At 40.8% G+C, this 27,867-nt stretch overlaps 1 protein-coding gene across 1 annotated transcript; it reads right to left on the bottom strand.

Moving 5' to 3' along the window:
- Positions 1 to 26,542, bottom strand: LOC307227478 (glycerol kinase 3-like; the record flags this gene model as incomplete). The annotated part of the gene is made up of 20 exons (XM_079996818.1): positions 1 to 2,296; positions 2,546 to 2,632; positions 2,992 to 3,078; positions 3,161 to 3,304; positions 4,167 to 4,287; positions 4,417 to 4,501; positions 4,792 to 4,888; positions 5,014 to 5,092; positions 5,878 to 5,958; positions 6,197 to 6,239; positions 11,365 to 11,432; positions 11,787 to 11,822; positions 22,511 to 22,577; positions 22,886 to 22,995; positions 23,113 to 23,250; positions 24,173 to 24,252; positions 24,849 to 24,926; positions 25,489 to 25,595; positions 25,997 to 26,070; positions 26,447 to 26,542. The coding sequence occupies 20 exons, from the start codon at positions 26,540 to 26,542 to the stop codon at positions 2,286 to 2,288; spliced, it is 1,689 nt and encodes a 562-aa protein (XP_079852944.1). The 3' UTR covers positions 1 to 2,285.
- Between the last annotated feature and the right edge of the window lie 1,325 nt (positions 26,543 to 27,867).

The raw sequence follows: 27,867 nt of genomic DNA, 5'->3' as shown, positions 1-27,867 counted from the left end.
TTAAAATAAACAATTTTAATTTAAATTATACTGTGGCGGTGGAACATTGGAAAAAGAAAAAAGTTCATAAATTAAAGTCAATGAAACATCTTCACACAATATTATTTCCAACAAAACGTTAAGTACAGTCATTCTGTCTGTTCATATCCTCACACTAAATTCAATGTAAATGAAAAAGTTATCATCTCCTTTAACCAAATCTCATTTCTAAGGTTGTGTGGAGCTCAGCGAATTAGTGATTTTTTCTTTTCCTATTTAGAAAAAGCTGCTTCACTTAGTACTGACTTTAATAACACAAAGGAATCAAATATTGTATAATATTGTTTTCCCCATTTTCTGTGCATAATTCTTTTTAAATACCAGCTGCTCGCCTGCAACACAAACTCATGTTTTTTTTCCTGACTACAAGAAATTAACATGCAGCTCTGTGAGAAATTAAACTATAAGTGGTCAAACTTTACTTACTTGATCGTACTATATGAATGCATATCATAATATTCTATCATATCAAACGCATGAATCTAACCAATGTGTAAACCACAGATAGTACCCTTATCAATAAACAAAATGTCAGGAACAAATCACAGTTGTTCATCTTTTGCACATTTCAGCACATGCATGTGACTTTTCACACAAAATTAAATACCCTAACCGCCATTAAAGCAGACACCCACATTTCCCACATCTTTGTCAGAAAAACACTGAACTAAACTATAAACAATATAATATTAATATATCATATTAATATTAAAGGGGACCTTTCATGAAAAACTAACCTTTTCAGTGCTTGAGTACATACATTTGGGTCTCTGATGGGCCTACTAACACACAAACTGTGAAATAAGACAACCTAGTTTTTTGTGGGGTCCTTATTTCAGAAACATGTGATTCAACAACCTGTTCAGATTTGCGTCTCCTTCCTTTATCACATGGAGAATAACTAGCATTAGAACTGCCCCCGATCTGCGTAACTCCACCCACGGCTGGAGAACTACAAAGTGCTGCCAGACTCCCTAAGCATGGGAACTGCTCTGTTGGCCAGTAAAAACTGTTGAATTGCTATGTATTTATTTTATTTTCTGACATTTCCAAATTGAATTAAACAATGAGCCCTGTGTGGTGTTCCACGTGGTGCAACCGGCAGTGGAGAAGTTCCCCTGCCTCACGGAAGTTTGAACAAACTTTTAAATTAGGCCTTGGGAATCTAATATGAGTGAAGATGCAGCAACTGGATTGCTTATTTCTCGCCTCAAATTTGTTGGCAGCTCAATATCTTTTAAAGTGGCACACACTGAAACAACCCGGAGAGAACAGGGGGGTTATAGAGGCATGTTATAATGGCTAGAATGCCTAATCTAAATGGTGTCTTTAGCAAAAAAAACTTCAAAGACATGTTTTGGGGACCTCAGAGACCTATATTAACTTGTTGAAAAGGAGTATAATAGATCCACTTTAATATATATATGTACTGTATACTGTATAGTGTATATGACTGTCTCAATGTGCACTTACGTCACTGAATGTTCCTCTTCTGTCGTTCACTTTAAATATCCGTCAAGAACTGTGTTTTAACAATTACGGTTGTTCCTGGATCATGCAGAGCGCACACAAAAGGAACCGTTGGTTCCTCCAGTGGTTCTTAGAGCTTCCTGCGGTGCGGAAACATCTTTTACAATGATTATAGTTTTCAGGGTTTTGTAAAAGGCAGCACTAGGTACAGTTTTCAGAGTTTCCTTTAAACACAGCACCGGCTCAAGTCGTCTGTCTAGGTATCACACTTGCAAGATGTCACAAAGCGACCCGCTCCTGAAATGAATGAAGCTACGCCAGTTCTTCACTTATTTCTGCTCCAAATGTCGATCGATACTGATCAAACTGAATGAAAAGACGTCTGAAGTGTCCTGGTTCTAACAAGTCCTCAACCACGTCTCTGCGTACTGCTGTTGTCAGGTTTCAGATACTTTTAGTCTGAAAAACGCCAAAATTAAAAAAAAAAAAAATACAATAATAATAACAACAATAACAACAACAATAAAATCTGGGGAACACAGTCCACACAGTTTAGAGTTCATGTCCGTGTTGTGGAGGAAAATACAAAATAATAAAGATTCCCACTTGTGCAAAAAAACACTTCCCTCTGGCTCTGGAGCGTCCAGGTCGAAATTTCACTCCAATTTAAATTCCCATGTCGTTCTGAAGACTTCCTCTTCCTTGATGTGGATTTGGTGAGCTGCGGCCGGGAGCCTTTCCTGCTCCATCCTCCATGGAGCTGCACTGTACCATCTCTAACTCTGACCTGGTGAAGGAGGAAGAAAAAACTAAAAACAGCCATAACGCTTCGAACAGTTGGTGTGGTTGGAGAATTGCAGCGCGTCCGAAGAAAAAGTAATTTCTTTCAATACTTCGATTATGATTTTTCTTTGTTTTTCACACACACACACACACACACACACACACACACACACACACACACACACACACACACACACACACACACACACACACACACACACACACACACACACACACACACACACACACACACCTGCGATGTATTTGGCTCCGATCAACATCAACATGGTGCCGATGACGTAGAATCCCAGAGGAACACTGCTGAAGATGCTGCTTTCACCTGATCGAGGAAGCAGCACGAACCAGTCAATTTATTTATTTATATATACATATATACTGTGCGCGCACACACACACACACACACACACACACACACACACACACACACACACACACACACACACACACACATACACACACACACACAATGTATTCGCGTTCTGAATGTTGCTGCTCTCAACCCTGTTTTCACATTGTTGGTTGAACAATCCAAGAATGGAACAATCAGGCACGTGAAACGCAATAAGTTAATTTGTGATCAGTTTCCAATGGACTTCTGGGATTTGTGGATGTGGAATAACACTTTAAAGACATAAACACAGGAAACCTCCATATTTTGTTTTTTAACCGTTTGTTTACCATTGCTGTTGCCGATGGGCTCCGTCGTTTCCCAGTTCATGGATTTCTGAACAGCCACTTTCCAGCGCGCATAGCGGAACTCGCTCTCTGACAAAAACAGCACAAAAATGTTTTATCTCACAAATGTTTCTTTAAAAAATGTTAATAAAAGTAGTGTGCAGTGTTATACCTTCAGGGTTGATCTGTGGATCAAACTTCTCAGAGGTGACCTCACTCAAGTCCTCAGGCTGGAGGCTCCACACGCTCACGCCCTCTGCCGCCCCCGCCGCCATCGCAGCCCCCAGAGCTGTGGTCTCTGGCATTGACGGCTTCACTGGAAAAATGTAATTAAATTAAAACTTAATTGATCTCAAAGTAGTGCATTAAACATTAGCCTAACTATGATTTAATTATTGAGAACTGAAACACAAAATACTCTTTATCAAAAGGTATTTAATGGAATTTTTACCATAAACAAGCTGCTAGCGTTCTCCTTTTCCTTTGCACTGAGCCAGTTGCTAAGACAAACTAGGCTGTTTACATTAAATGCTACATTGAAACATAGAAAACAATAAAAGAAAAAACATAAATGGATTAAATAAAAAACAATCATAATTTTGCGGTGGAAACCCTGCAATTTCCAAGGAGGACCCCTAGGGGCAGCAGATCCTAGGTTGGGAACCCTTTGGATATAGAATGAAGTCAGTGCAACATGAAGCCATCATATCTAAAAGTTTGTAATTCGATTTTTGTTTAAAATATTTTGGAGACAAAGAGTTAATCAAGCACTTTGAAAACTGTGTTGAGTATCTTTGTAGACTGTCCCTAACTCGCTACTGATACAACCCGGCTCTCAGCTCTGCCACTGCCCGTCCAGTGCATCCTGGGAAAGCACGCAGCCACTCTGCTTGTGAATTGCAGACTTAAATAAGAATATCTGTTGAATATCTATTGAAGGAGACATTACGAAATGGGAGAACAGCAGTGGATGCTTTAGTACGCATCCACTGCCAGAGGGAGAGTTGCAGCTGCTTTCTCCATCATTCTAACGCAGAAAGTGAAAGTAAAACATGCTCGGAAACGCTATGGCCAAACTGGGAAAATTAACAGCGTTACCTTTAACAGCTCATATATATACACAGTGTAGATATCATTTTATATATATATATTTTCAATTGATTAAATGTTAAACTGACCGACTGGGATGCAGAGGATGTCTGCCTGCAGCTGCATCAGGACCCTGTTGGACGTCATCCCTCCGTCCACCTGCAGCTGAGCTAGTGGGATCCCGCTGTCCTGGTTCATGGCGTCCAGGATCTGAAAAACAGAAAATATCACAGTGCACAGATTTTAAATGGACTTCATCGTTTTCTGAATCAGAATCAGTTTATTGGGTGTAAGATTACCCTACGACTCACCACTGATTAACACTGACTGAACACTGACCTCTCGTGTCTGGAAGCAGACGGCTTCCAACGCAGCAAACGCGACGTGACTCCTGTTTGTGAACTGCGTCAACCCACAAATGATCCTAGGGCACACGTGGAGACAAAAAAAAAAGAATAAAAAGTCACAATTATTTAAAGGCTCATATATGGAATTTACTAATTCAAACTACAGCGAAAGTGAGTCACCGTAGATGTCAGCGGGAACAGGAAATCATTTTACAGTAGGCTTCTCACTATATAGCTTGAATATTCCAAAACCCCAAAAATGATTACATCTAAAAGTGAGCTGTTGAGACAAATGAATGTCATCTTTACATAATGAATAGTAGAAAATATCCTAAATATTTCATATATTTTAAAATTTTGTTCCTACCCTCTTGCACTGGGTTCCCAGTAAGGGGCATACAGGCCAGAGAATGCAGGAACAAAATAGCAACCGTAGGACGTCCCCACTGAGGAAGCCAGTTTCTCTGGAAAACAATGAAAGAGGTCCATGAGTTTAATCCACTATTCACTTCAGAAAACCAATTTAACCCAGAAAGAGTCCAATTAAAAACTGTTAATGTGACTGTTTTAATTGAATTTGGGCACATACCAAGCTCTTCGGACGTTTTGATGATTCCCAGATTGTCCCTTAACCATCGTACCACGGCTCCAGCAATGGCCACTGAGCCCTGCCGATGGAATTCACATGTACACATTAAAATGACTCCCTTTGCAGTTATCTTTGGCCTTAAACAACAGCGAGTACTAAAAGTTATAGGTACTCCAGTATTTTGGGAAATTTACCAAGATTCAGACGAGAAGGTCAATACTTGATTTCATCCTTGTGTTTCTTTGACTGTATTTTGACAGTGTTGGATAGACTGGATGGATTGTTGGAGAGGACAGGACCGGACAAGCTAAATTAAATATACAATTCATCCATCTGCGATTATCAGCTGTGAAATGCTGCTTCAAGCGAGCTGAGGCGGGTTGCCAGATATAGGGCAGATGCTACGGCTCGAGCAAGAACTTTACAGCCAACAAAACTTAACTGACTGACTAACTGACCTGGCAACCCTACAGCCCCAACGTGTTGAGTTGATGGTTTTTATGTTTTTATTTTTACTCAAAAAGACACTGCTTTTGAGACGCTGGAAGGTGTATTTTTCCCTAATCTCACAAGAACTAGGCTAGCTGATCCCACCTGCAGCCATGCATTGCGCTAACACAGTTAGCGTGCAACCTTGTTGCCATCTGAGCACTGGACACACAGGGATGAAATTGGTGTTGACCTTCTCATCTGTATGACCGTATGTATATAGTTGTGACAAATAATCCCTTGAACTTGAATTTGTTTAAGAACGACAAGCAAGTTTCCCAGAAAACTGGATTATACTTTTAAACTTTAACTGTTTGGTAAAAACAAAGAACATTTAAATTACATTAAAGAACAATGCTCCTGGTTCTAAGGTACCTCCAGTGCATAGCAGGCTGGTTTGTCTCGGCCGAGCTTGTAGGCCACCGTGGTCAGGAGGCCATGGTCAGATATCACAGGCTGAACATTAAAAAATAAAACCATAAGAACCATGGCAATGGAAGATAATCCAAGAAAAAAATAGAAATTAAATAAAATACACATGTAAAATGTACACATATAAACAGGTTAACAGGGAGCAGCATTTGCAAGGCTGACTGTGTTTACTTGTTGTCCAAAATAGGAAGTAGAGGGTATGTTAAACAAAAGCCTATCTGGTTAATTACCCCTTGTAGAGTAAATCCTGTGTAAACTGTACCTTAGGTCCAGTGTTGCGAAGGAGAAAACAGCCCGTCCCGTACCTGGACGTAGGGAATAAGAAGAAGTAGAAATGGCTCTGTTGCTTTCATTTTTCTGCAATATTTGTTTTATCTTTTGCTGTAATGTTTGTTACATACAGTATATCTGTGTACATGTTTTTTTTCTACTTGAAAATACTACTACTACTACTACTAATAATAATATTGATAATATAAATCATAATATGCTTGGAAATAATAACAATAATAATAATACTAAATATAGCTGTAGGTAGCAATACACAGGGTCAAGTTTAGTCATGTTAGGTACGTCTTACAGGTTTCCGATTGTCCATAAATCAACACAAAAGAAAGGGATGGCTCCTCCTAGGGCTGGACGATATATTATATACATTTAAATATACAATATAATCATCATTGTAGTCCAACAATAGTCAACATAGTAGAACAGTCCAAAACATTCCAGAATCTGCACTCTTGTGATTATATGGGAGGATATTTGCAGCGCACCGAGGGACGCTCCACGACCATTTCAGACCACATGTCAGTGAAAATCGCAGCTTCTTTCTTTAATTGCTCTCCTTGTGTGGGGATGAGGGCCATACCGGGCTCGGGTTAGGAGGAGGGCGATTTCACGTGACCAGTGACGCAATGACGTGGAGACGATTGTTTGTGACCAATCACTAGTGTACAGTGCTATCGAATGACCATTCGGGAAATGAGAAAAGTTTTTTTTTTTTTCTTTCTTAACTTCTCAGACAAAAATGGACCAATATGGATCTAACTCGGACGTCGACATGTCTGAACTGCCCTAAATACAAAGACCATTTTTTCATGTCTGTGGGTTCAAAGGTGTCTGAATGCCAGACACTTCAACAGCCATTTTGTTCTGAACAAAAACAATAGGGCTCCCACCTTTTTGGGGCTGGACCCCAAAAAACAACGCGTTTTTGCACCGAAAAGTTCTGGGGACTCCCTGAGGGGAACTAGGAACTGGGGAAGTCCCCAGAGAACTAGACACTTTCAAGGGCTTTTTTTCTGGTTGTGTTCCGTCGCAGTTGAACTCTGAAGTGATGTCAGCCAACAGGGTTTCAGCATTTAATTAAATTCAAGAGATTTGTCACATACATATACATACTTTCATACATATATGCAGTGAAATGTCTTTACAACGCACCCATAGATTATGCACAATAGTTACGAAACCGAACATAATAGCTAACCTAATTCCTACCTAGCAACTAACTGAAACTAGCTGATCCCTACAACGTAATGCAGTTAGTGAATAGAATAATATAAATAAATAAATAAGTAACAATTAAATATGGCTCAAAAAGATAATACAAAGTGGGGGTACAAAATAGAAGGGAATAGAGTTATGTGCATGAGTTCTGTGTTGTATTTACTCCATAACTCACTTATTTCACCTTATCAGTCCACTAAAATCTGTTTCTGAACATATATGAGCTGAGAAATAAGCAATCCAGCTGCTGGATCTTCACTCATATTAGATCTACAAGACCTAATTTAAAGGTTAGTTCTGACTTTCGTAAGGCACGGGCTCAGGATAGCGCACGGAGATTACAGGGCGCATGTTTATTAATTCAATGAATGTTGGAAAATAAAATAAATACATTTACATTAAAAATACAATTTATATTGTTGTTAAAAAAAAAAAAGTATTACCACTGAGTGAACGTGGGCTGGTCCGTACCCAGAGCGATACAACTTGACCGGGTGGACTCAGTCCGAGGGACCAGCAGGGGACCGTGGACTTACGTCTGGACCAATCACTGTGAACTTACATCACTGATGGTTCCTCTTGTGCGGGTTAGTCCCTGCTCTGGAGAAGGAGCTAAAAAAGTACCACAAAACTGAGTTCCAAGAGCTACGATCATTCCTAGTTCCTGCAGTGTGGACACAAAAAAGGGACAGTTCCTCCAAAAAGGTCTTAGAACTATGAAAAGGTTCCTGCGGTGCGAAAACACCTATGGCTGCAGGCAGAAATGCACAGGGTCCAGTTTAGTTGCAGAAATTGCACCAATTATATGACGTCACAGCATCTGCATATTCATCCAGACTGTGGTTGGCAGTTCTGAACATTCAGAGTCAAACATCCACATCAGGCGTTTTGGGACCAACCAATTCTGGAGGGATCCTGAAGGGAGCTAGGAACTGGGGATGTCCCCCGAGACCTATATACAGTGGGGCAAAAAAGAATTTAGTCAGCCACCAATTGTGCAAGTTCTCCCACTTAAAAAAGATGAGAGGCCTGTTATTTTCATCATAGGTTCACCTCAACTATGAGAGACAAAATGAGAAAAAGAAATCCAGAAAATCACATTGTCTGATTTTTAAAGAATTTATTTGCAAATTATGGTGGAAAATAAGTATTTGGTCAATAACAAAAGTTCATCTCAATACTTTGTTATTTACCCTTTGTTTGCAATGACAGAGGTCAAACGTTTTCTGTAAGTCTTCACAAGGTTTTCACACACTGTTGCTGGTATTTTGGCCCATTCCTCCATGCAGATCTCCTCTAGAGCAGTGATGTTCTGGGGCTGTCGCTGGGCAACACGGACTTTCAACTCCCTCCAAAGATTTTCTATGGGGTTGAGATCTGGAGACTGGCTAGGCCACTCCAAGACCTTGAAATGCTTCTTACGAAGCCACTCCTTCGTTGCCCAGGCGGTGTGTTTGGGATCATTGTCGTGCTGAAAGACCCAGCCACGTTTCATCTTCAATGCCCTTGCTGATGGAAGGCGGTTTTCACTCAAAATCTCACGATACATGGCCCCATTCATTCTTTCCTTTACACGGATCAGTCGTCCTGGTCCCTTTGCAGAAAAACAGCCCCAAAGCATGATGTTTCCACCCCCATGCTTCACAGTAGGTATGGTGTTCTTTGGATGCAACTCAGCTTTCTTTCTCCTCCAAACACGACAAGTTGAGTTTTTACCAAAAAGTTCTATTTTGGTTTCATCTGACCATATGACATTCTCCCAATCCTCTTCTGGATCATCCAAATGCTCTCTAGCAAACTTCAGACGGGCCTGGACATGTACTGGCTTAAGCAGGGGGACACGTCTGGCACTGCAGGATTTGAGTCCCTGGCGGCGTAGTGTGTTACTGATGGTAGCCTTTGTTACTTTGGTCCCAGCTCTCTGCAGGTCATTCACTAGGTCCCCACGTGTGGTTCTGGGATGTTTGCTCACCGTTCTTGTGATCATTTTGACCCCACGGGGTGAGATCTTGCGTGGAGCCCCAGATCGAGGGAGATTTTCAGTGGTCTTGCATGTCTTCCATTTTCTAATAATTACTCCCACAGTTGATTTCTTCACAACAAGCTGCTTACCTATTGCAGATTCAGTCTTCCCAGCCTGGTGCAGGTCTACAATTTTGTTTCTGGTGTCCTTTGACAGCTCTTTGGTCTTGGCCATAGTGGAGTTTGGAGTGTGACTGTTTGAGGTTGTGGACAGGTGTCTTTTATACTGATAACGAGTTCAAACAGGTGCCATTAATACAGGTAACGAGTGGAGGACAGAGGAGCCTCTTAAAGAAAGGGTCTGTGAAAGCCAGAAATCTTGCTTGTTTGTAGGTGACCAAATACTTATTTTACCGAGGAATTTACCAATTAATTCATTAAAAATCCTACAATGTGATTTCCTGGATTCTTTCCCCCCATTCTGTCTCTCATAGTCGGTGTACCTATGATGAAAATTACAGGCCTCTCTCATCTTTTTAAGTGGGAGAACTTGCACAACTGGTGGCTGACTAAATAGTTCTTTGCCCCACTATATCTTCAAGGAGCTTTTTTTAGGTTGCATTCGCACCGCAAGTAGGAACGCTGAAGTGATTTAAGCCAGTGGGGTTTCAGCACGAGTTCTGTGTTGTAATTCTCTGTAAACTTTCACTGAATTCAGCTTATCAGTCCACCAAAATCTGTTTCTGAACAAATTTGAGGCAAGAAATAAGCAACCCAGTTCCTTATTCCAATCACTGTGGACTTACGTCTGGACCACTCACCACATGCAAACTTACGTCAATGAATGTTCCTCATGTGCCAGTTGGTCCCTGCCCTGGAGTAGGAGCTAAAAAAAAGTCCCTCAAAACGGCGTTCTAAGAACTGCGATCGTTCCTAGTACCTGCAGTGCGGACACAACAAAAAGGGAGGGTTCCTCCAAAAGTTCTTAGAACTTTGAAAAAATTCCTGCAGTGCAAAAACACCGATATATATATATATATATATACCATATTGGATGATGATGTCATAATGCGCTCTGCTCCAACACTTGCAGTCCCTTTGCTCGTCTACTTCCGGTACCTTCCTTCAAAAAAAAGTTTTTTACTAACTGCTCCGACAGATATACAAACCTGGGGTTAGTATATGATCACTTCAAACTCTTGTGAACATTTCAGAGCGTCACCGCTTATTTTTGTTTGAAATGTCACCAGAAATCCAGATAAATGTGAAATTGTATTAATTCGTTTAAATTTGTGTTTTAATAATCTATACTGGGATACGCATACACTGTGCCTTTAAGAGTTTAAGTCGCCACTTGATGATGTCATCTCTCTGCTGCGCTCGGGTCATGCTGGAGAGAGAGATGATTCACAGAATCAGAACACAATGTAGGGAATTCGCAGCATCTGCGCGGAGGTGGGAACCGATCCTGGAACGCAGCATCACCTCCTGCTGTCTCTCGTTTTGACCTGCCGCAGATCCTGCGCAGAGTGACCAACACACACGACTGGAGGCTTGAGCACAGCGTGCCCCATGTAAAAGAAACCCCAGAGCCAGAGCCCTCCACACATATGCGATATTGGATGATGATGATGTCACAAGGCGCCCCGCTCCACCACCCCTGGTACCTTCGCTTGTCTACTCCCGGTAGGCTCCGGTAAAGCTTTTTTTTCTATTTTGCTTCTACAGATATAATGCAATGAAGATCAAACTTGGACCACAGCATGTGTGGACAGCCCGGAATACAAATGTCATTCATTCGTGTCCATGGGTTAGACGGTTTCTGTGTCGCAGACATAATCACATGACATTGATATGTCAGAAGAATAAGAATCCAAGCAAAAACAATAGTTCCTGCCGTTCGGGCCGGACCGCCAATAAAGACACACCAGAGGGGTGCCATAATAGTAACATTAGACATACGTGTTTTTGGCCTGTCCTTCCTGGAAGCACATCTGTCCAACCAGAGCAGCCGACTGGTCCCCCAGACACTGGTTTGGAAAAATTAAATAAAATATAAACATATAACAGTCAAGAATCTGTTTGGTGGTGTTTATGATCACTCCAAAATTTTAATTCAAATTAGAATGGGCATCAGGTTTATTTTGACGTTGCACTGAATGCAACTGCAAATTAAAAAGAATATAAAAATATGCATATACAAGATTAAGTAGAAAAAATATGTGATGCTATTGAAGGTCTTTATTAAAAAAGAATTAGTTTACTTTTGAAAACAGCAGTAATTTAATGGACTGAGTGTAGTAAATATGTTTAAAATGATAACAATAGAGGTGTAGAGGTGGTATGGACGTGATTGAATTAAACTTTAAAACTGATCAACTTACCCCTGAGATGGGAATACCTGTAAGAGCACCTGATTTCTGGAAAAAGAATATAATAATAAAAATAAACAATTTCAGAATATTGATTAAAAGAAAGCGTCATTCCTGTTTGAATTTCAGTGAAGTTTAATCCAAAGGGAAGTTATGCCCAAATCATGTACAAATACTTAACAGTTTTATACAATTTAAAAATAACAGGTTTTCCCTTCCTTAGTAAAGCTTCATTTTGCCCAAATTGAACAATTAATAATAATTACTGAGGCCTTCATTAAAATGGGTGAAGGCATTTGGTTTAATTCATAATTAATGTGACTAAAATAAATTATTTTAACAGAAGATTCACAGTGTACATGTTTCCTCCAAAATAAACATTTTTTGAGAGAATTAGACGGAAATATTCTTTGGGATCCACTTTGCAACATTTTTCACCTAAATCAATAACTGTAGCAGAATTTGAATGATTCAATTATTTTTTTTACTGAGTGAATCGTCAAGAACAGAATCTGAAAAAAGAGACGACCCTGATGCATCACTGATGCAGAGATCCCACATTGCATATTACAAAACTGTTGTGAAACATGTGAATTTGATGTATCATTTGGAGGGAGCATTTGAAGTCGCGAAGGCCTCGAATACTAGAAAATTCCCGATATGTGAAAATATATATATTATATTTTCTTTGACTCAAACTAATCATACTAATTTGATGATAAAACCATATTTTAACAACAAACTCATCACAAGGGAAAATAAAAATAAAGCCACTGTGACCCAGTGAAGTTTAAACATCTTCACTCCCACTGTAGTCATGTTGGGGACCAGGACCCCATAACAGGAGATATTTCCAAAAAACCCAGAGAGTGAAGAGGTTTGGGCGATGGGAAGCAGCAGGTTGGGGGATTTCCGGGAATTTTTTGGGAGGTGGTGGGGGCATGAGCGATGACCATCCAGTACATTTCCATGCAGCAAAAGGATTATATCCAGCAGAGTGTGTGTGTGTGTGTGTGTGTGTGTGTGTGTGTGTGTGTGTGTGTGTGTGTGTAATATTAAATACAATGTTGATGTTTTTAAAACCTGAAATGAAAATTCAAGTGAAGTTTAACAATATAAAAAAAAAATCAACAACTGTTACCATGATTCTAGAACTTTTATTTTATTATTATTTTAGTGTAATCATTTTTCTTCTTAATAATAAAGTTATTTTAATAATACAGTGGTACCTCGACTTACGACTGCATCTACTTACAACTAATTCAAGATACGAGTGGCGATAGTCGCAAAAAGTTTGTATCGACTTGCGACCGACTGCTCCAAGATACGACCGTGGAAATTTGCAGTTCGCGCGTCGGTGGGCAGTCAGCAGTCAGTCAGCAGTCAGTCAGCGGGCGACCTACATCGTGTGTGCATGTAGTTCGTGGCTTATCAATCTTTTTTTTATATTTACTGTGTTTTTGCTGTGTTTTTTTTTTTTTTTTTCAGCCTTCATGATGACTCCTAAGAAGAAGGATGATGGGAAAAAGAAAAAGGCAATGATTCCCATTGAAACTAAGAAGGAAATCATAGAAAAAAATGAGCGTGGTGTATATGGGAAAAATTGCTTCGACATACGACTGTTTTAACATACGACCGTTCTTATAGAACGAATTACAGTCGTAAGTCAAGGTACCACTGTTCTATTATTATTATTATTATTATTATTATTATTATTATTATTATTCAACTAATTAATGGCAAGTATAATTGTTATAATTAGGGCTGGGTGTTCAATATAGTACAGTGAACTTGATCCCATTCCCTAAACAATCCAATAACAATTAGATTTTTATAATGAAAATACTGTTTGTCATCGTATGGCTTTTTAATAAAAAAACCGATTTAATCTCTTCCTCACTTCAAACATCAACAGCAATTTCTAAAAAAAAAAAAGTTATCCTATTACATAACTATTTACTGTACAAAGGTTTTATTTTGGTTTCCTCATACTGAAGATATGAACTAATTCATTATTAAACTTTGTTATTGAATGCCAATGAATCTTTTTGGCACCATCGTGCAAAATCATTTGAAATAAATGCTATAATAAAAATGATATTATATATTTATAAAAAATAATATAAAAGGAAATAAAAACTGTACTTATTTAATTTAGCTTTGTTTGCTTTATTTTTATTGTTTCTTTTTTAATGTAAATCCCTTTCAGTTGCATGTTGTGTATGAAAGGTGCTGTATAAATAAAGGTTATCAATTTTAATTGGATTTCGATACCCAACCCTCGTTTTTGACACCGTCACACAATAAGATCAACACAATAATAATATTTATCTATTTTATTAAATGCATTTTGCTAATTTGCTATGCTATTTTTACCTCTTGACTATGAGTTGCATGTAGTGTATAAAATGTGTAAAAAGTTATATTTCACATAGGCGTACCAATCAGCCTATTAGCTGTAACCTGCTACTTAAAAAAGTGGGGAGCAGAACTAAAAAAAGTTCTGCTCAGCAACCATTCGCTAAAGAACGAATAAAATAAGTACCCAAAGATTTTCTAACAACACTCTTGTCCCACCACAACAGCCATTTTCAGGGCCAGGCTCCCTTGGGCAGCTGTGTGAGGGATGCCCAGCATACTTGTCACCTGCCAGTGCCTGGGCTCCCTCCACGCCAAACAGGCAGTCAAAGATCCGGTGGTCAGTGTTCCACTTGGAGGAGGCTCTTGTCATGTGTGGTGCAGGGGAGGAGGATCTCAAGCAGGATCTTCTCCTTCTGTTCTACTTCCATTAGGTAAAACCTCCACAAGCTCATCCATCGCAACCCAGGTGGGTAACCCCATGGAGGCGGGTTGACCCAGAGCTCCGCAACGACTTCCCGGGCTTATTCCCTCAGCAGCAGCGAGGAAGGGCATCCTCCACTTGGAGGCATTCTCCCTCTCCTTCTCCCTAACCATCCTACTGGCACACACACTTACCAGAAAGTGGGTGGATTACAGTATCTGGGCATTCATCTGGGCTCTTTATCCAAGACAGCCACACTGACAGCTCCATGTCAGAACGCTATTGTGGCAGCAGTGGAACACTGGCGCCATATGCAGGAAGTGACCATTATGCTGTTAGGGCTGATGTCAGCAGCACAGACTGTACGCAAGTACAGCTGGGTTTGCTTCACATGCGTCCTATCCGGAAATGGTTCAGTTGTCGTTACTTCTGTGTGCCACAGAGCACGTTTGTTGACGACCCCAACCACAATCGGCACTGAGCTGAACCATAGGGGAGAGCCCCGGGTTTTGTCCCTCAGTGCACCCCTGGGAAGGATGCCCAGTCATCTGACTATCTTCACAGATGTGTCTCTGACGGGATGAGGAGGAGCGTGCCACCCCTTCGCAGTGGGGGGGTGGCAGCCGAATTCTCTGTTTGAACACATTGTGTTGGAACTCAACACAGTCCAGCTGGGGCGGCAACAGTTTGCCTCCTTTTTAAAGAACCGCGACATTCTAGTCAGGATAGACAGCAATTGGAGGCGGCTTATTTCAACCGACAGGACGGAGGTTGGTGAACCTGCATCGCCCAGCGTCCAGACTGTGGCACTGGGCGCATGCGAACCTCCAAAACCTGAGAGCCCACTACATTCCCAGAATACAGGGGCTGATCCGATGTCCCGTGGGGACCATCAGAGAGCGAATGTCACCTAAACCCGGACAGAGTTCGACAGATCTGGCGCAGTTTTGGAGAAGCGCGGGTGGACCTGTTTGCAACCAGGGAGAACACTCAGTGCCCATTCTGGTTCTCCCCTCACCACCGGTATGAACCGCCACTGGAAATGGATGCTTTTGTCCACACACCCTGGCCTCATGGGCTACTATAGGCGTTCCCTCCGATCCACCTCATAGACCGCCTGCTAACAAGAATGACAGCGAAGAGCGCGTGCCTCGTTCTAGTAGCCCCAGAGCGCAAATCCGCACCTTCGTTACAGGAGCTGGTCCAGTTACTGGCAAACAAACCATGGCCAATACCTAGGTTTCTGGGTGACATCTCTCAGGCACAGGGAATGATAAAACAGCACCTGACTCTCAGTCAGCCACTGGTGGCTGGTACCTGAGAGATTGAAGCTACAACAGGGCTTGTCATCTGTGGCGATTAATACGATAGAGTGCCAGGGCAGCTTCTGCCAACACTCAGTACACTGGGAAGTGGAGGTCGTCCTCATGCCCTCTGGAGTTCATGCTTTCCTATCTCCAATGGTTATTGGACATGGAATTCCCTTCTACTGTTAAGACATATGCATCGGCTATTTCTATCTGTCATAAGGGTATTGGTGAAAAACCAGCGCTTAGCCATCCTCTGTTCCAGCCCCGTCACGCTATTTCTCCCCAACATGGGTATAGGAATGTGTACTGTACCGATGAGTAGGTGTGTAACGTATACCCTTATAAGGTACACCACGGTGTCAAGCAACCATGCTTCTGAACTGTAAGCCTTTCCTCGTAGTAGTTCTGGCTGAATGATGCGCTTGGCGAAATTACTTATTGGATGGATTATTACAACATTTGGCAGTCTGCTGCCATGCAGCGGGAACATAAGGTGAGTTGAATTAAAGTTCACATCTTCAAATAAGTTCATCCGTGATGCGAATCTTCCATCACATCCTAAAGGTGCTCTACTGGATTGAGATCTGGTGACTGTGGAGGCCATTGGAGTAGAGTGAACTCATTGTCATGTTCATGAAACCAGTTTGAGATGATTTGAGCTTTGTGACATGGTGCATTATCCTGCTGGAAGTAGCCATCAGAAGATGGGTACACTGTGCTCATAAAGGGACGGACATGGTCAGCAACAATACTCAGGTCTGCTGTGGCGTTTAAAACATGCTCAATTGGTACTAAGGGGCCAAAAGTGTGCCAAGAAAATTTCCACCACACCATTACACCACCACCATCAGCCTGATCCGTTGATACAAGACAGGATGGATCCATGCTTTCATGTTGTTTATGTCAAATTCTGACCCTACCATCTGAATGTCGCAGCTGAAATGGAGACTCATCAGACCAGGCAACATTTTTCCAATCATCTATTGTCCATTTTTTGTGAGCCTGTGCGAATTGTAGCCTCAGTTTCCTGTTCTTAGCTGACCGGAGTGGCACCCGGTGTGGTCTTCTGCTGCTGTAGCCCATCTGCTTCAAGGTTCAACGTGTTGTGCGTTCAGAGATGGTATTCTGCATATCTTGGTTGTTACGAGTGGTTATTTGAGTTACTGTTGCCGTTCTATCGTCTCGAACCAGTCTGCCCATTCTCCTCTGACCTCTGACATCAACAAGGCATTTCGTCCACACAACTGCTGCTCACTGGATATTTTCTCTTTCTCGGGCCATTCTCTGTAAACCCTAAAGATGGTTGTGCGTGAAAATCCCAGTAGGAGAGCAGTTTCTGAAATACTCAGACCAGCCCATCTGGCACCAACAACCATGCCACGTTCAAAGTCACTTAAACCCCCTTTCTTCCCCATTCTGATGCTCGGTTTTGAACTTCAGCAAGTCATCCTCACCATGTCTACATGCCTAAATGCAATGAGTTGCTGCAATGTGATTGGCTGATTCGCTATTTGTGTTAACAAGCAATTGAACAGGTGTACCTAATAAAGTCGCTGGTGAGTGTGTGTATATATATATATATATTTGTCGCTTATCTTGCCTCTCCTGTGAATGAGAGCCCCGACAAGCGCCTTCCAGTGCCAGTGCTCTTTTTTTAATATAAACTATTAATTTTATAGAAAATGAATTGGGAAAAATACTGTTTCCCCGAAGTATTTTTGTACATAAGTACAGTACTATGAAAATTCATATCCTTACATTCCTACAGGTGAGCATCGACTGACACTATCCAGCGGTCTGTCATAACAGCGCTTCTGCTTGCCCTGATGTCTGCTAAACGTGTGGGGGAGCTGGCCGCCCTGTCTGTGGACCCTAGCTGCTTTGTAATGAATGGTGATCTGAGTAAAGCTATGTTGAAACCCAGCTTTTATAACGAAAAACATCAGGAACTCCTTGACTCTTTCTACCCGCCACTCCACACTAACAAGAAGACAAATGCCTCCGTTGCGTAAGTCTGTGTGAACTGCTTATCTTATGTGCAAATGAGGATGACAGTCCCAGCACATCATTGGTTTGAACGCCTGTCCGGATACATCATAGACCTGCTTATCCAAATATGCAAATGAGGATAGACAGTTCCAGCGCATGATTGGTTTGACTGCCAATCCAGATACATCACAGACCTTCTATTGCCTTGTCGCTTGACAGCAGGGTGTAGACTCAACTGGCTTTGCCTCATGCCAATAAGGATGAAGCTAGATGGTAGAGCCTATGTGAAATAGAACGATAGTTAGCTTGCTCAAACTCAAGTTCTATGATCATAGGCCAAGCCCTCTAGCCTATCCTGCCCTGCTGTCTTCCTGAGGTCGCTGATCCTTGGGGAGCACAACGGTGGGTGCACCGCCCTTTTATAGCAGCAGGTCAGAGCTGATAGGCTGATAGGTACATTAAAATCTTCAGCAGGGCGTGCACGTGCGCCGAGGAAGCCATTAACGACGAGGTTAGAGGGCGTCGCCTTTGATGATAGAACTTGAGTTAGAGCAAATCATCGTTATTATTTTTTTGAATGGATTTTGATACCCAGACCTTGTCATAGTAACGGATAATGACATCAGTTAAAACCCACTAAACTAAACCACCTTTAATCTTTTGGAAATGCAGCGTTTGGGTGGCAGCAAGCAAAGCGAGGAAAGTGAGGAAGAGGAACAGGCTGAGGTCGAAACTTACCCAGCTAGAGCATATTTTCTACCAGCGAGAAGGAAAGACAGAAAACATGGAAATGCCTGAACAGTTCCTCAGATAAAGTCCACGCACTTGAAAACAACTTGAAAGCAAAAAATAAAAATAAAAAACAAACCCATTGTGTAGAGTCACACCACAGAGTTAACCCTTTGACTCACACTGGACACACAGATGTGATATTAAACAGTGTATTTACATCAACAATACAATTGTGGTGAGTTACATTTACGAGACAGTGGAATGACGAGGAACACTAAGGGAAGAAAGCTTCAAAAATAGGCCCCGACTGGCAAACACAGTTTCCGCTGACCCCTGACCATTTTCTTCATGACAGTGCACATTTTTTAGATTTAAGTGAAAATCTGTGAGATTTGTGATGGAAAATTACCAAGTTACCATATGTGCTGAAGTAAAGCCAAATGCCTCCTGTTTTTACTTCACACTGAAATGCCCCCCCCCCCCCCCTTCTCTCAGGTCCAATCTAACACCCACTGCTCCATATGTTCTTATCTGCTCTGTCTGTGGGCACCTGGTGTGCTCACTAAGGAATGTGAATTGTGAATGCCAGCGGCAGTGGCCCGAATGATTTATGAATAGCCCCCAACCTCAAACAGCCCCGCAGTGCCGGTTCTGCGCCTCGATCTGTCCCTCTCTAACGGTACAAACCGTACCCACGGTACGCACTAGTGATGGTGCGCTGTGATTAGTGCCCCAAAAAGTGTGTTTTAATTGTAGAAGTAGGTTATTTCATTTTACTCTGTTTCCTTTTAGAAAGAAACAAGCACCGTGCGTGATGAGGACATGTTCTTTGCCCCCCTGCTATCGACAGTTTGCCTAGAGCGGCAAAATGGCTTGAGCCTGTTTGGGCTAACCCCTGATGTCTTTGCATTCTAGCAACGCCTCTGGTGAGCGAAAATGTAAATGTATATTGCATTTATGCATATGCATAAATGCGTATGCAGATAAGTCATGTGACTAGGGGCGTAGTCACAAGATAACCCCGAACTTCAAGAACTCTCTCTTGACAAAATTACAAAGAGAAACTGCTGTGTCACCGTTAAAAAGTGCATCACTTCATCTTTCTCCTATTTTGCAAAATAGGGTGTCAGTTTGTTCCTGATAGCAAGGTTTATCTCACTGACCATGCAGTGGAATTTACCGAGTGACTGTTTTGCTGAATAATCTAAAATTTTCAACTTTATTTATCTGGCGTTTGTGTTGTGCATGTGCTCCTCTACAAGCCGTTTTACATTGTTGGTGGCAGGGTCCGTCACATGCAAGAAGCCGAGGTGAATTCGCTAAAGCAGCGTAGGAAGTTGTGGTCGGTAAACTGTCGAGATGCATGAACATTCACAAAAAAAAGAACAAAAAATATCCCCACCACCTTGAGTGGCAAACTTTTAATTTCCAATGGAATTGTGGGACAGATGATCTGATGGATTACCTCTTTAAAGCCCCTTACCCACTTCGAATCAGTTACCTAGCTAGATTAAAAAAAAAAAAAAAAAAACAGCAAAGGCAGTAGGTAGCCGTTCACACACAGCCTCCTTTACGGAAAAGTTCCTTATGGAGTGTTCCCACATATAGTGGGGAAAATAATTATTTGATCCCTCAATGATTTTGTAAGTTTGACCACTGACAAAGAAATGAACGGTCTATAATTTTAGTGGTAATTTTTGGTAGGGTAATTATAACAGTGAGAGACAGAATATCAAAAAGAAAATCCAGAAAATCACATAAAAAAATATATATAAATTATTTTGCATTTCATTGAGTGAAATAAGTATTTGATCCCCTACCAACCATAAAGACTTCTGGCTCCCACAGATAAGTCCTCTCGCTTTAAGAAAGTACTCCTAATCTCAACTCATTACCTGTATAAAAGACATCCGTCTCAACTTGTTACCTGTATAAAATACATCCGTCTCAACTTGTTACCTGTATAAAATACACCTGTCCACAGAATCAATCAATCAGACTCCAACCTTTCCATCATGGGCAAGACCAAAGAGCTGTCTAAGGACATCAGGGAGAAGATTGTAGACCTGCACAAGGCCGGAATGGGCTACAAGACCATTGGCAAGAAGCTGGGTGAGAAGGAGACAACCGTTGGCGTGATTATTCGAAAATGGAAGAAACACAAAATGACTGTCAATCTCCCTCAGTCTGGGGCTCCACGCAAGATCTCACCTCGTGGGATATCAATTATCATGAGAAAGGTGAGGGATCAGCCCAGAACTACACAGGGGGAGCTTGTTAATGATCTCAAGGCAGCTGGGACCACAGTCACCAAGAAAACCATTGGTAACACACTACGCTGTAATGGATTAAAATCCTGCAGCGCCCGTAAGGTCCCCCTGCTCAAGAAGGGACGTGTACAGGCCCGACTGAAGTTTGCCAATGAACACCTGAATGATTCAGAGAACGCTTGGGAGAAGGTGATGTGGTCAGATGAGACCAAAATCGAGCTCTTTGGTATCAATTCGACTCACCGTGTTTGGAGGAAGAGGAATTCTGACTACGACCCCAAGAACACCATCCCCACCGTCAAGCATGGAGGTGGAAGCATTATGCTTTGGGGGTGTTTCTCTGCTAAGGGGACAGGTCGACTTCACCGCATCGAGGGAAAGATGGATAGGGGCCATATACTGTGAAATCCTGGGTGACAACCTCCTTCTCTCAGCCAGGACACTAAAAATGGGTCGTGGATGGGTCTTCCAGCACGACAATGACCCAAAACATACAGCCAAGGCAACAAAGGAGTGGCTCAAGAAGAAGAACATTAAGGTCATGGAGTGGCCTGGCCAGCCTCTGGACCTTAATCCTATAGAAAATCTGTGGCGGGAGCTGAAGCTTGGAGTTGCCAAGCGACAGCCTCGAAATCTTAAAGATTTGGAGAGGATCTGCAAAGAGAAGTGGTCCAACTTTCCTCCTGAGATGTGTGCAAACCTGGTAATCAACTACAAGAAATGTCTTGTACTACGTCATGTTTTGATAGGGGATCAAAAACTTCTTTCACTCAATGAAATGCAAAATAATTAATATATTTTATTTAATGTGATTTTCTGGATTTTCTTTTAGATATTCTGTCTCTCACTGTTATAATAAACCTACCAAAAATTACCACTAAAATTATAGACCGTTCATTTCTTTGTCAGTGGGCAAACTTAAAAAAAAAATCAGTGAGGGATCAAATAATTATTTCCCCCACTGTAGATGACCGATACAGATACATATAATGCTCGCACCAGGTATCTAATCTAATATCCCGTAAGACTAGGCAATAGAATCGGTTTTAGGTCAGTGTGATCATTTTCAACCTGTCCTACACTCTCTGCTTCCGGAAAAGGAACATTCTCCGCCCGATGCCACCACACGGTTGCACCGCACCCCTAACTGTAAAAGACACGTCTAGGGTCTGATGGACAATTTTAAGAAGAAGAAGATACAATAGAAGGATATAAAAAAAACAGTCTCCATAGAGACTGGATGCATTTCGGTTAATCGCCTTTACAGCCGAGGTAAAACAAATATATTTTTGTTATATTTGTACTAAATAAATATTCGTAAAAAACACTTTGTGCTTTATTTGGATTAGGCTCCACCCCTACTTTACCGCAATGTTACTGCTTCCATTCCCACACACTTCCATTCACAGCCGTACAGGCAATTTGCCGGAAATTATACTACTTCGAGAGTGGGAAAATTAATTATAAAAATAGGTTTATTGAAATTTTGCAAAAAAATAAAATAAAAATAAAAAATAATAAAAAAGAGACAAATTTACAATGTGAGCTATCAGGGAAATTGAAATGTTAAATGTGTGTTCTGTGTGGTAAACAAGCCGAAATTTAACACCAATTTATCTATCTTTGACGCCGGTCATTTAAAAACACGCTTACCATGAGGCCGTATATTTCTGAAGAGCTTCTCACTTTGGGCAAGATTTCCATTGGAATATCAAAATATCTAGTGGGCAAAAAAAGGAAGAGAGAGAACTTTTACAAACATACAAAAAAGTCAAATAAAATCATTGTTTACATGATCTGTTTGCTACATCTGGGAAAAAAACAACACATCGTAAAATTTGTTTAATTATAAATAACATTGGATACAGGACTGATAATCGTAAAATTAAGAAGAAAATGTAATGCCAACGGCTAATTGTGAACTTAATCCACTTCATTATCTTACCCTACTGCCCACAAGATGATTCTGAAACTACTTTGTTCGGACTCTGACATATTATCTAAATAGAATGGAACGTGTCTGCCTACTTGCACAGCTCAGGGTCCCAGTCCAGGGTGTGGATGTTAAACAGCATGGTGCGGCTGGCGTTGGTCACGTCCGTGCAGTGAACACCGCCTGCCCTCCCGCCCGTCAGACACTGAGGAGCATTCCAAAAGCACAACAGGAAGTCAACTCCAACACCAAAGCTTATTAACGGGAACATCAGAACTCTCAACATCACATTAGAACAACCTCCAAACTCGCAGAGTCTCACCCAGATGAGCCAGGAGTCCACGGTGCCAAACAGCGCCCGGTTGGACAGCACCGCCTCCTGTACTTTGGGCACGTTGTCCATGAGCCACCGCAGCTTCACGGCGCTGAAGTACGTGCTGATGGGGAGTCCCGTCTTATGCTGCGGAGCGTGGAAAACCACCATGAGAAGAACACTGTCACACAGATTAAAGCTAACTCAAGAGCGTTCTGAGCGGTTCGTATGCAACACTTTTTACAATGCAATATTCCCACGGCACTACACCACTATTCTTTTAACCGCTCAAAATGTCAGAAACATATAGTACTGTGCTTATTATTAGGGCCTTCTAATAGACAGTGATGAAAGACTCAAGTGAACACATTTTTTTAATGATTCAGGGGTTGTGAGTCAGTCCTCAGTCAGTCACAAAAAAAGTTGTCGAGTGAGTTATTCTTCGACTCACAAACTGAAAAGAATCATTGAGGACTCAATTGAGGTCTAGGGAGAGACATTGGGCATAATTCATATTGAATGTGACTGGTTTACTTTTAGCATTCCACCAAGATAAATAATTTTGACAGAATTGAAAGATTTGAAGTGACATCCTGACTGTTTTGTGGCGTAAACAGACAGTAAACAGTGTTACAGGTGTCCTATTCAGTTTTAGTGAGAAACAAGAAGAATTCAGACAATTCTAATTCCTACACCTGTAAAATAATTGGACGTACTGATACTTAAAGAGGCTCTTAAGATGAATGGCTGTTCAAAAACAGGCAATCCGGATACCCCAAAACGTATGTTTGTTTTTGTACAAACTTTATAGACAAGACGAAACAAATAATTCCTACACATTAGAGGAAAACTCGAGTCATTTTTTCTACTTGGGGCAATCGCGACAAAGTTCTTTGTCTAAAGCTACTCTCTTAATACTGGCTAATTTAAAATAAATAAAATAAAATAAAATATTCTGATGCCGATCACTCTGACTCCCAATTGATGAAAAATAAGGTTCACGTTTAAAAAATAAAAATCGTAACATACTGACGTTATCCTTGGAATAAGACAAGAAATTATGGCTAACCTTCAGGTGGTTCTTGTTCCTTCCGGGGGTTTTGTTGATCAGCCGTTCCACAGTGGACTGGGTCCGTAGGTCCAGCCATACTGCAGACAAGGGGCACTTAAAGTGACTGAGTGAACGAGTAAAATAAAGTCCCAGATAGAGTGTGCGAAGGTGGATGAATGAGTGTCACTTAAGACGGCTTTACACCAAATCCGAAAAATGACAACAACAAAGCCGAAGTCCATTCATTCCTATGGAGAGATTCTGCATGTGAGAAGCTGTGACGCTCTACGGTAAGCTCTGCATCCATTGCACGGCGTTGCACGCCCCCCAGCGGCATGGAATTTCCGTCGGTGTTCAAGGCTCTGGAGCGCGTTCAAATATAAATTACATTACTAATCTTGGATACCACCACATTCACTATCAATGAATACATTTTCCTATAAGTGAGTTCTGTGTATGTCTTTTTTCGCACGTTGTATAAAAACTATAGAAAGGAATTTTTTAACTCTCATTCATGGAACATGGTAAATGTCCAGTTGAGCAAACTAATCCCTGTTGTACTGGAACAACAACATTTTGTGATGCAAAACCCAGACATAGTTCAGGCAGCCACGAGGGGTGAATATCTGACTGTTGAGTTTTCGGAGATGGTGTGAAGCCAGCTTTAGGACGGGTTTGTAAATTAAATGTTTACTGATGGCATTGTAGAGGGGCTCGCCAGTTTCCTTGTCCCAAACCAGCGTAGTCTCTCTCTGGTTGGTCACTCCAATTGCTAGAAATACATCATCAAATATCTCAATAATCATTGCAGAACATGAGAATAGTGTTATTTACTTTCATTCATCTTAGTGACATTTTATCGTGGGTAATATTCCAGGTCAGTTTGAGCGTGTTTGTAGGGTGAGTTTATTCTATCATAGACGATTCATTTGTCCTGTTGAGGATTGCTGTGTTTCTCAATGGAATATTCACATTGTAAAAAAAAAGAAAGAGAAAAATAAAAGAAGAAAAATAAAAAATGATCACTAAAAAATTTAATTTATGTAAGTTATGAAAAATTAACAGAATAAAATAAATATATAAAAATATACAGAACATACAGATGTAATTCTATGCACGACTGTCATTGAATATATATCTAGACTTAAATTATTGGTCTGGGTATATAGGGTAAAAATTATTCATTATTATTAATTATAATTACAATATAATAACAGTTTTTATTAATAGCCTATGGTGTTATAATAGTGATATGACATTAGAGCAATCAAAAATAATTTGTTTCATGAGTATGGCTGGAATAATATTATTAATCTTTAAAAGTGCGAATATACCTTTAATGTTGGAGATGTCGATGTTGAGCTGGGTGAGTTTTTCGCACGTCCTCTCCATGCACTCGTACACAGAGTGTAGGATTTCTTTGGGGTCCTCCTCCACCCATCTGCAAGAAGGACCATAATCAGTGTCATCAACTATTTAAATGTTGTTTAAATTTATTCCCCCCCCCCCCCAATCCAGAAACATTACAGACTAGAAAAAAATAAAATAATTTATTGCAGTACACATTAGCCAAATAGGTAATTTTGCTGTGAAGGGGCTCTCTACATTACAGGCCAATAAAGGCCATCGATAAAAATGTGTGTGTTTTTTAAGTAATGTCAACTGCCTCCACAGACAAAGATGAAGGTCCTAACCAAACGGACTAGTAAAATTATTTGAATTGAATGTCTCAAATATTCTAATAAAGCTGTTGTCAGTTAATCATTGATTGATTGGCTGGTGGGTGATAACTATGAGGCAAACACTGGTTGATAATACAGACGAGTGATCCCCTTCACGTACCCTTCCTTGGGGAAACTCTGGTTAATCTCCACCTGGTGATGGCTCAGGAGTTCTGCCGTTTTAGAGTTAAACACCTGAAAAAAAAAAGTCAAATGAAGCAGCATAGCTTTAGACAGTTAAACAGCAGCTCACACCAAAACGATAATAATAATGACATAACAGAAAAGTGTATAAAAATACAATAAACGTAAACATCAACTAAAAATATGCTAAAGAAAATGGCAATATACAATAAACCTACATATTAATAGCTCACACCAAAATACTGGATAAATCAAATGTAAATTGTGCAGGTTAACACACATAATGAACTACAACGTGTGTCCCAGGTTGCTGTAATGCTAGATGAGCTAGAGTGTCACATAGCATGCCTAGCATAACAACACACGGATGACGTCACGACCCCTGTGCCGCGGTCGACTTTCCCCACATTTGGATCCAGAATCTCACCAGGAACCGAGTGGAGCTTGTTCCCTGGTCGATGGCAGCCACCAGCGGGCCCAGCGTGATCCTATCCGCGGAAGCAGCCATGGCGGACTGGTTCATGTGCGCAGCGTTGCGCCACTGACAGCCAGGGATTAGCAGCGGATCGGCGACAGAAACACCGGCCGGTCCGGCACGCACGGCTCTTCAAAGTCGGCAGGTCAGTCGCGCTCATTCTACGTCGATCCGGAGCCCTGTGCCTTTAATGGTGACGTCAACTGTGGATTATTTTTATATAAATATATGTATATATATTAACAGTATATTTGAAAATTATGTTGACTACAAGCATTTGATAAAGGAGAAACTGTTGCTTTTTCAACCAAATTTGTGTTGTTGTTGTTATTATTAGTATTATTATTATTATTATTATTATTATTATTACAATTGTTATTCCATTTTAGAATTGTTATTATTCCTAGGCTTTTTTCTTTGACTGCTTACTGTCTGTCAATCCAAATTCTAATAAACTGAGAGGAAGTTATGAAGTTATGATCCAGTCACAGACGGTAAGCATTTAGACTTGTTACCTGGAACTAGCAGCGTAATATCGTTTTACGTTTTGACGTTATACACTTTTTTTAACCGCTCAATTTATCGTTATTGCATATTTATTCTATGTGTTAACAGTGAATATGCAAATATCCATGAATGTGGCAGGTGATTGTTGTTGGAGGAGGTTGTCAACAAAATCACACTAATGCAGTGTGTAATGTTAAGTCCTTACAGGGTATTCTCTTAGATCCTTTGATTTACTACACATGGACCATTGGAAAAGAGTGGTATGTTCCTGCGATAGAGGAGGCTGTAGCATTTCTTGGACCCTAGTTTTTCCATGACAACCAAGGATAACCAAGGACCGCATATCAAGGACTCATGGAGCAGATGGAAGACACCCTAACCCTCAACTTAACCATCTCTAAGCTTATATCTAAACTTGACCATCTCTACCCTTAAACCTAAACTTGACCATCTCTAACCTTATACCTAAACTTAACCACCTCTAACCTTATTCAAGAGATTCAAGAGATTCAAGAGGTTTATTTGTCACATACATATACATAGGTTCATACATATATGCAGTGGAATGTCTTTGCAACGCCCCCGGAGATTATGCACAATAAATATTAAACAAAACATAATAGTTAACCTAATTTCTACTTGGCTTACTAACTGAAACTAACGAATTCCTAAAATGTAATGCAGTTAGTGAATTGAATAATATAAATAAAATAAAATTAAAATAAAATAAAGCTCAAAAAGGTAATACAGAGTGGGGGTACAAAATAGAAGCAAAGGGAATAGAGTTATGTATATGGGATAGGCTATTTGTATATACAGATATGTGCAGTAAAGTGCATGTGAATAAAGTGTGTATGGAGATATAC

Source organism: Zeus faber (assembly GCF_960531495.2).
Source record: "Zeus faber genome assembly, chromosome: 2".
Classification (NCBI taxonomy): domain Eukaryota; kingdom Metazoa; phylum Chordata; class Actinopteri; order Zeiformes; family Zeidae; genus Zeus; species Zeus faber.
The sequence above is the reverse complement of the archived record's forward strand: the minus strand, read 5'-3'. Positions and strand labels throughout refer to the sequence as shown.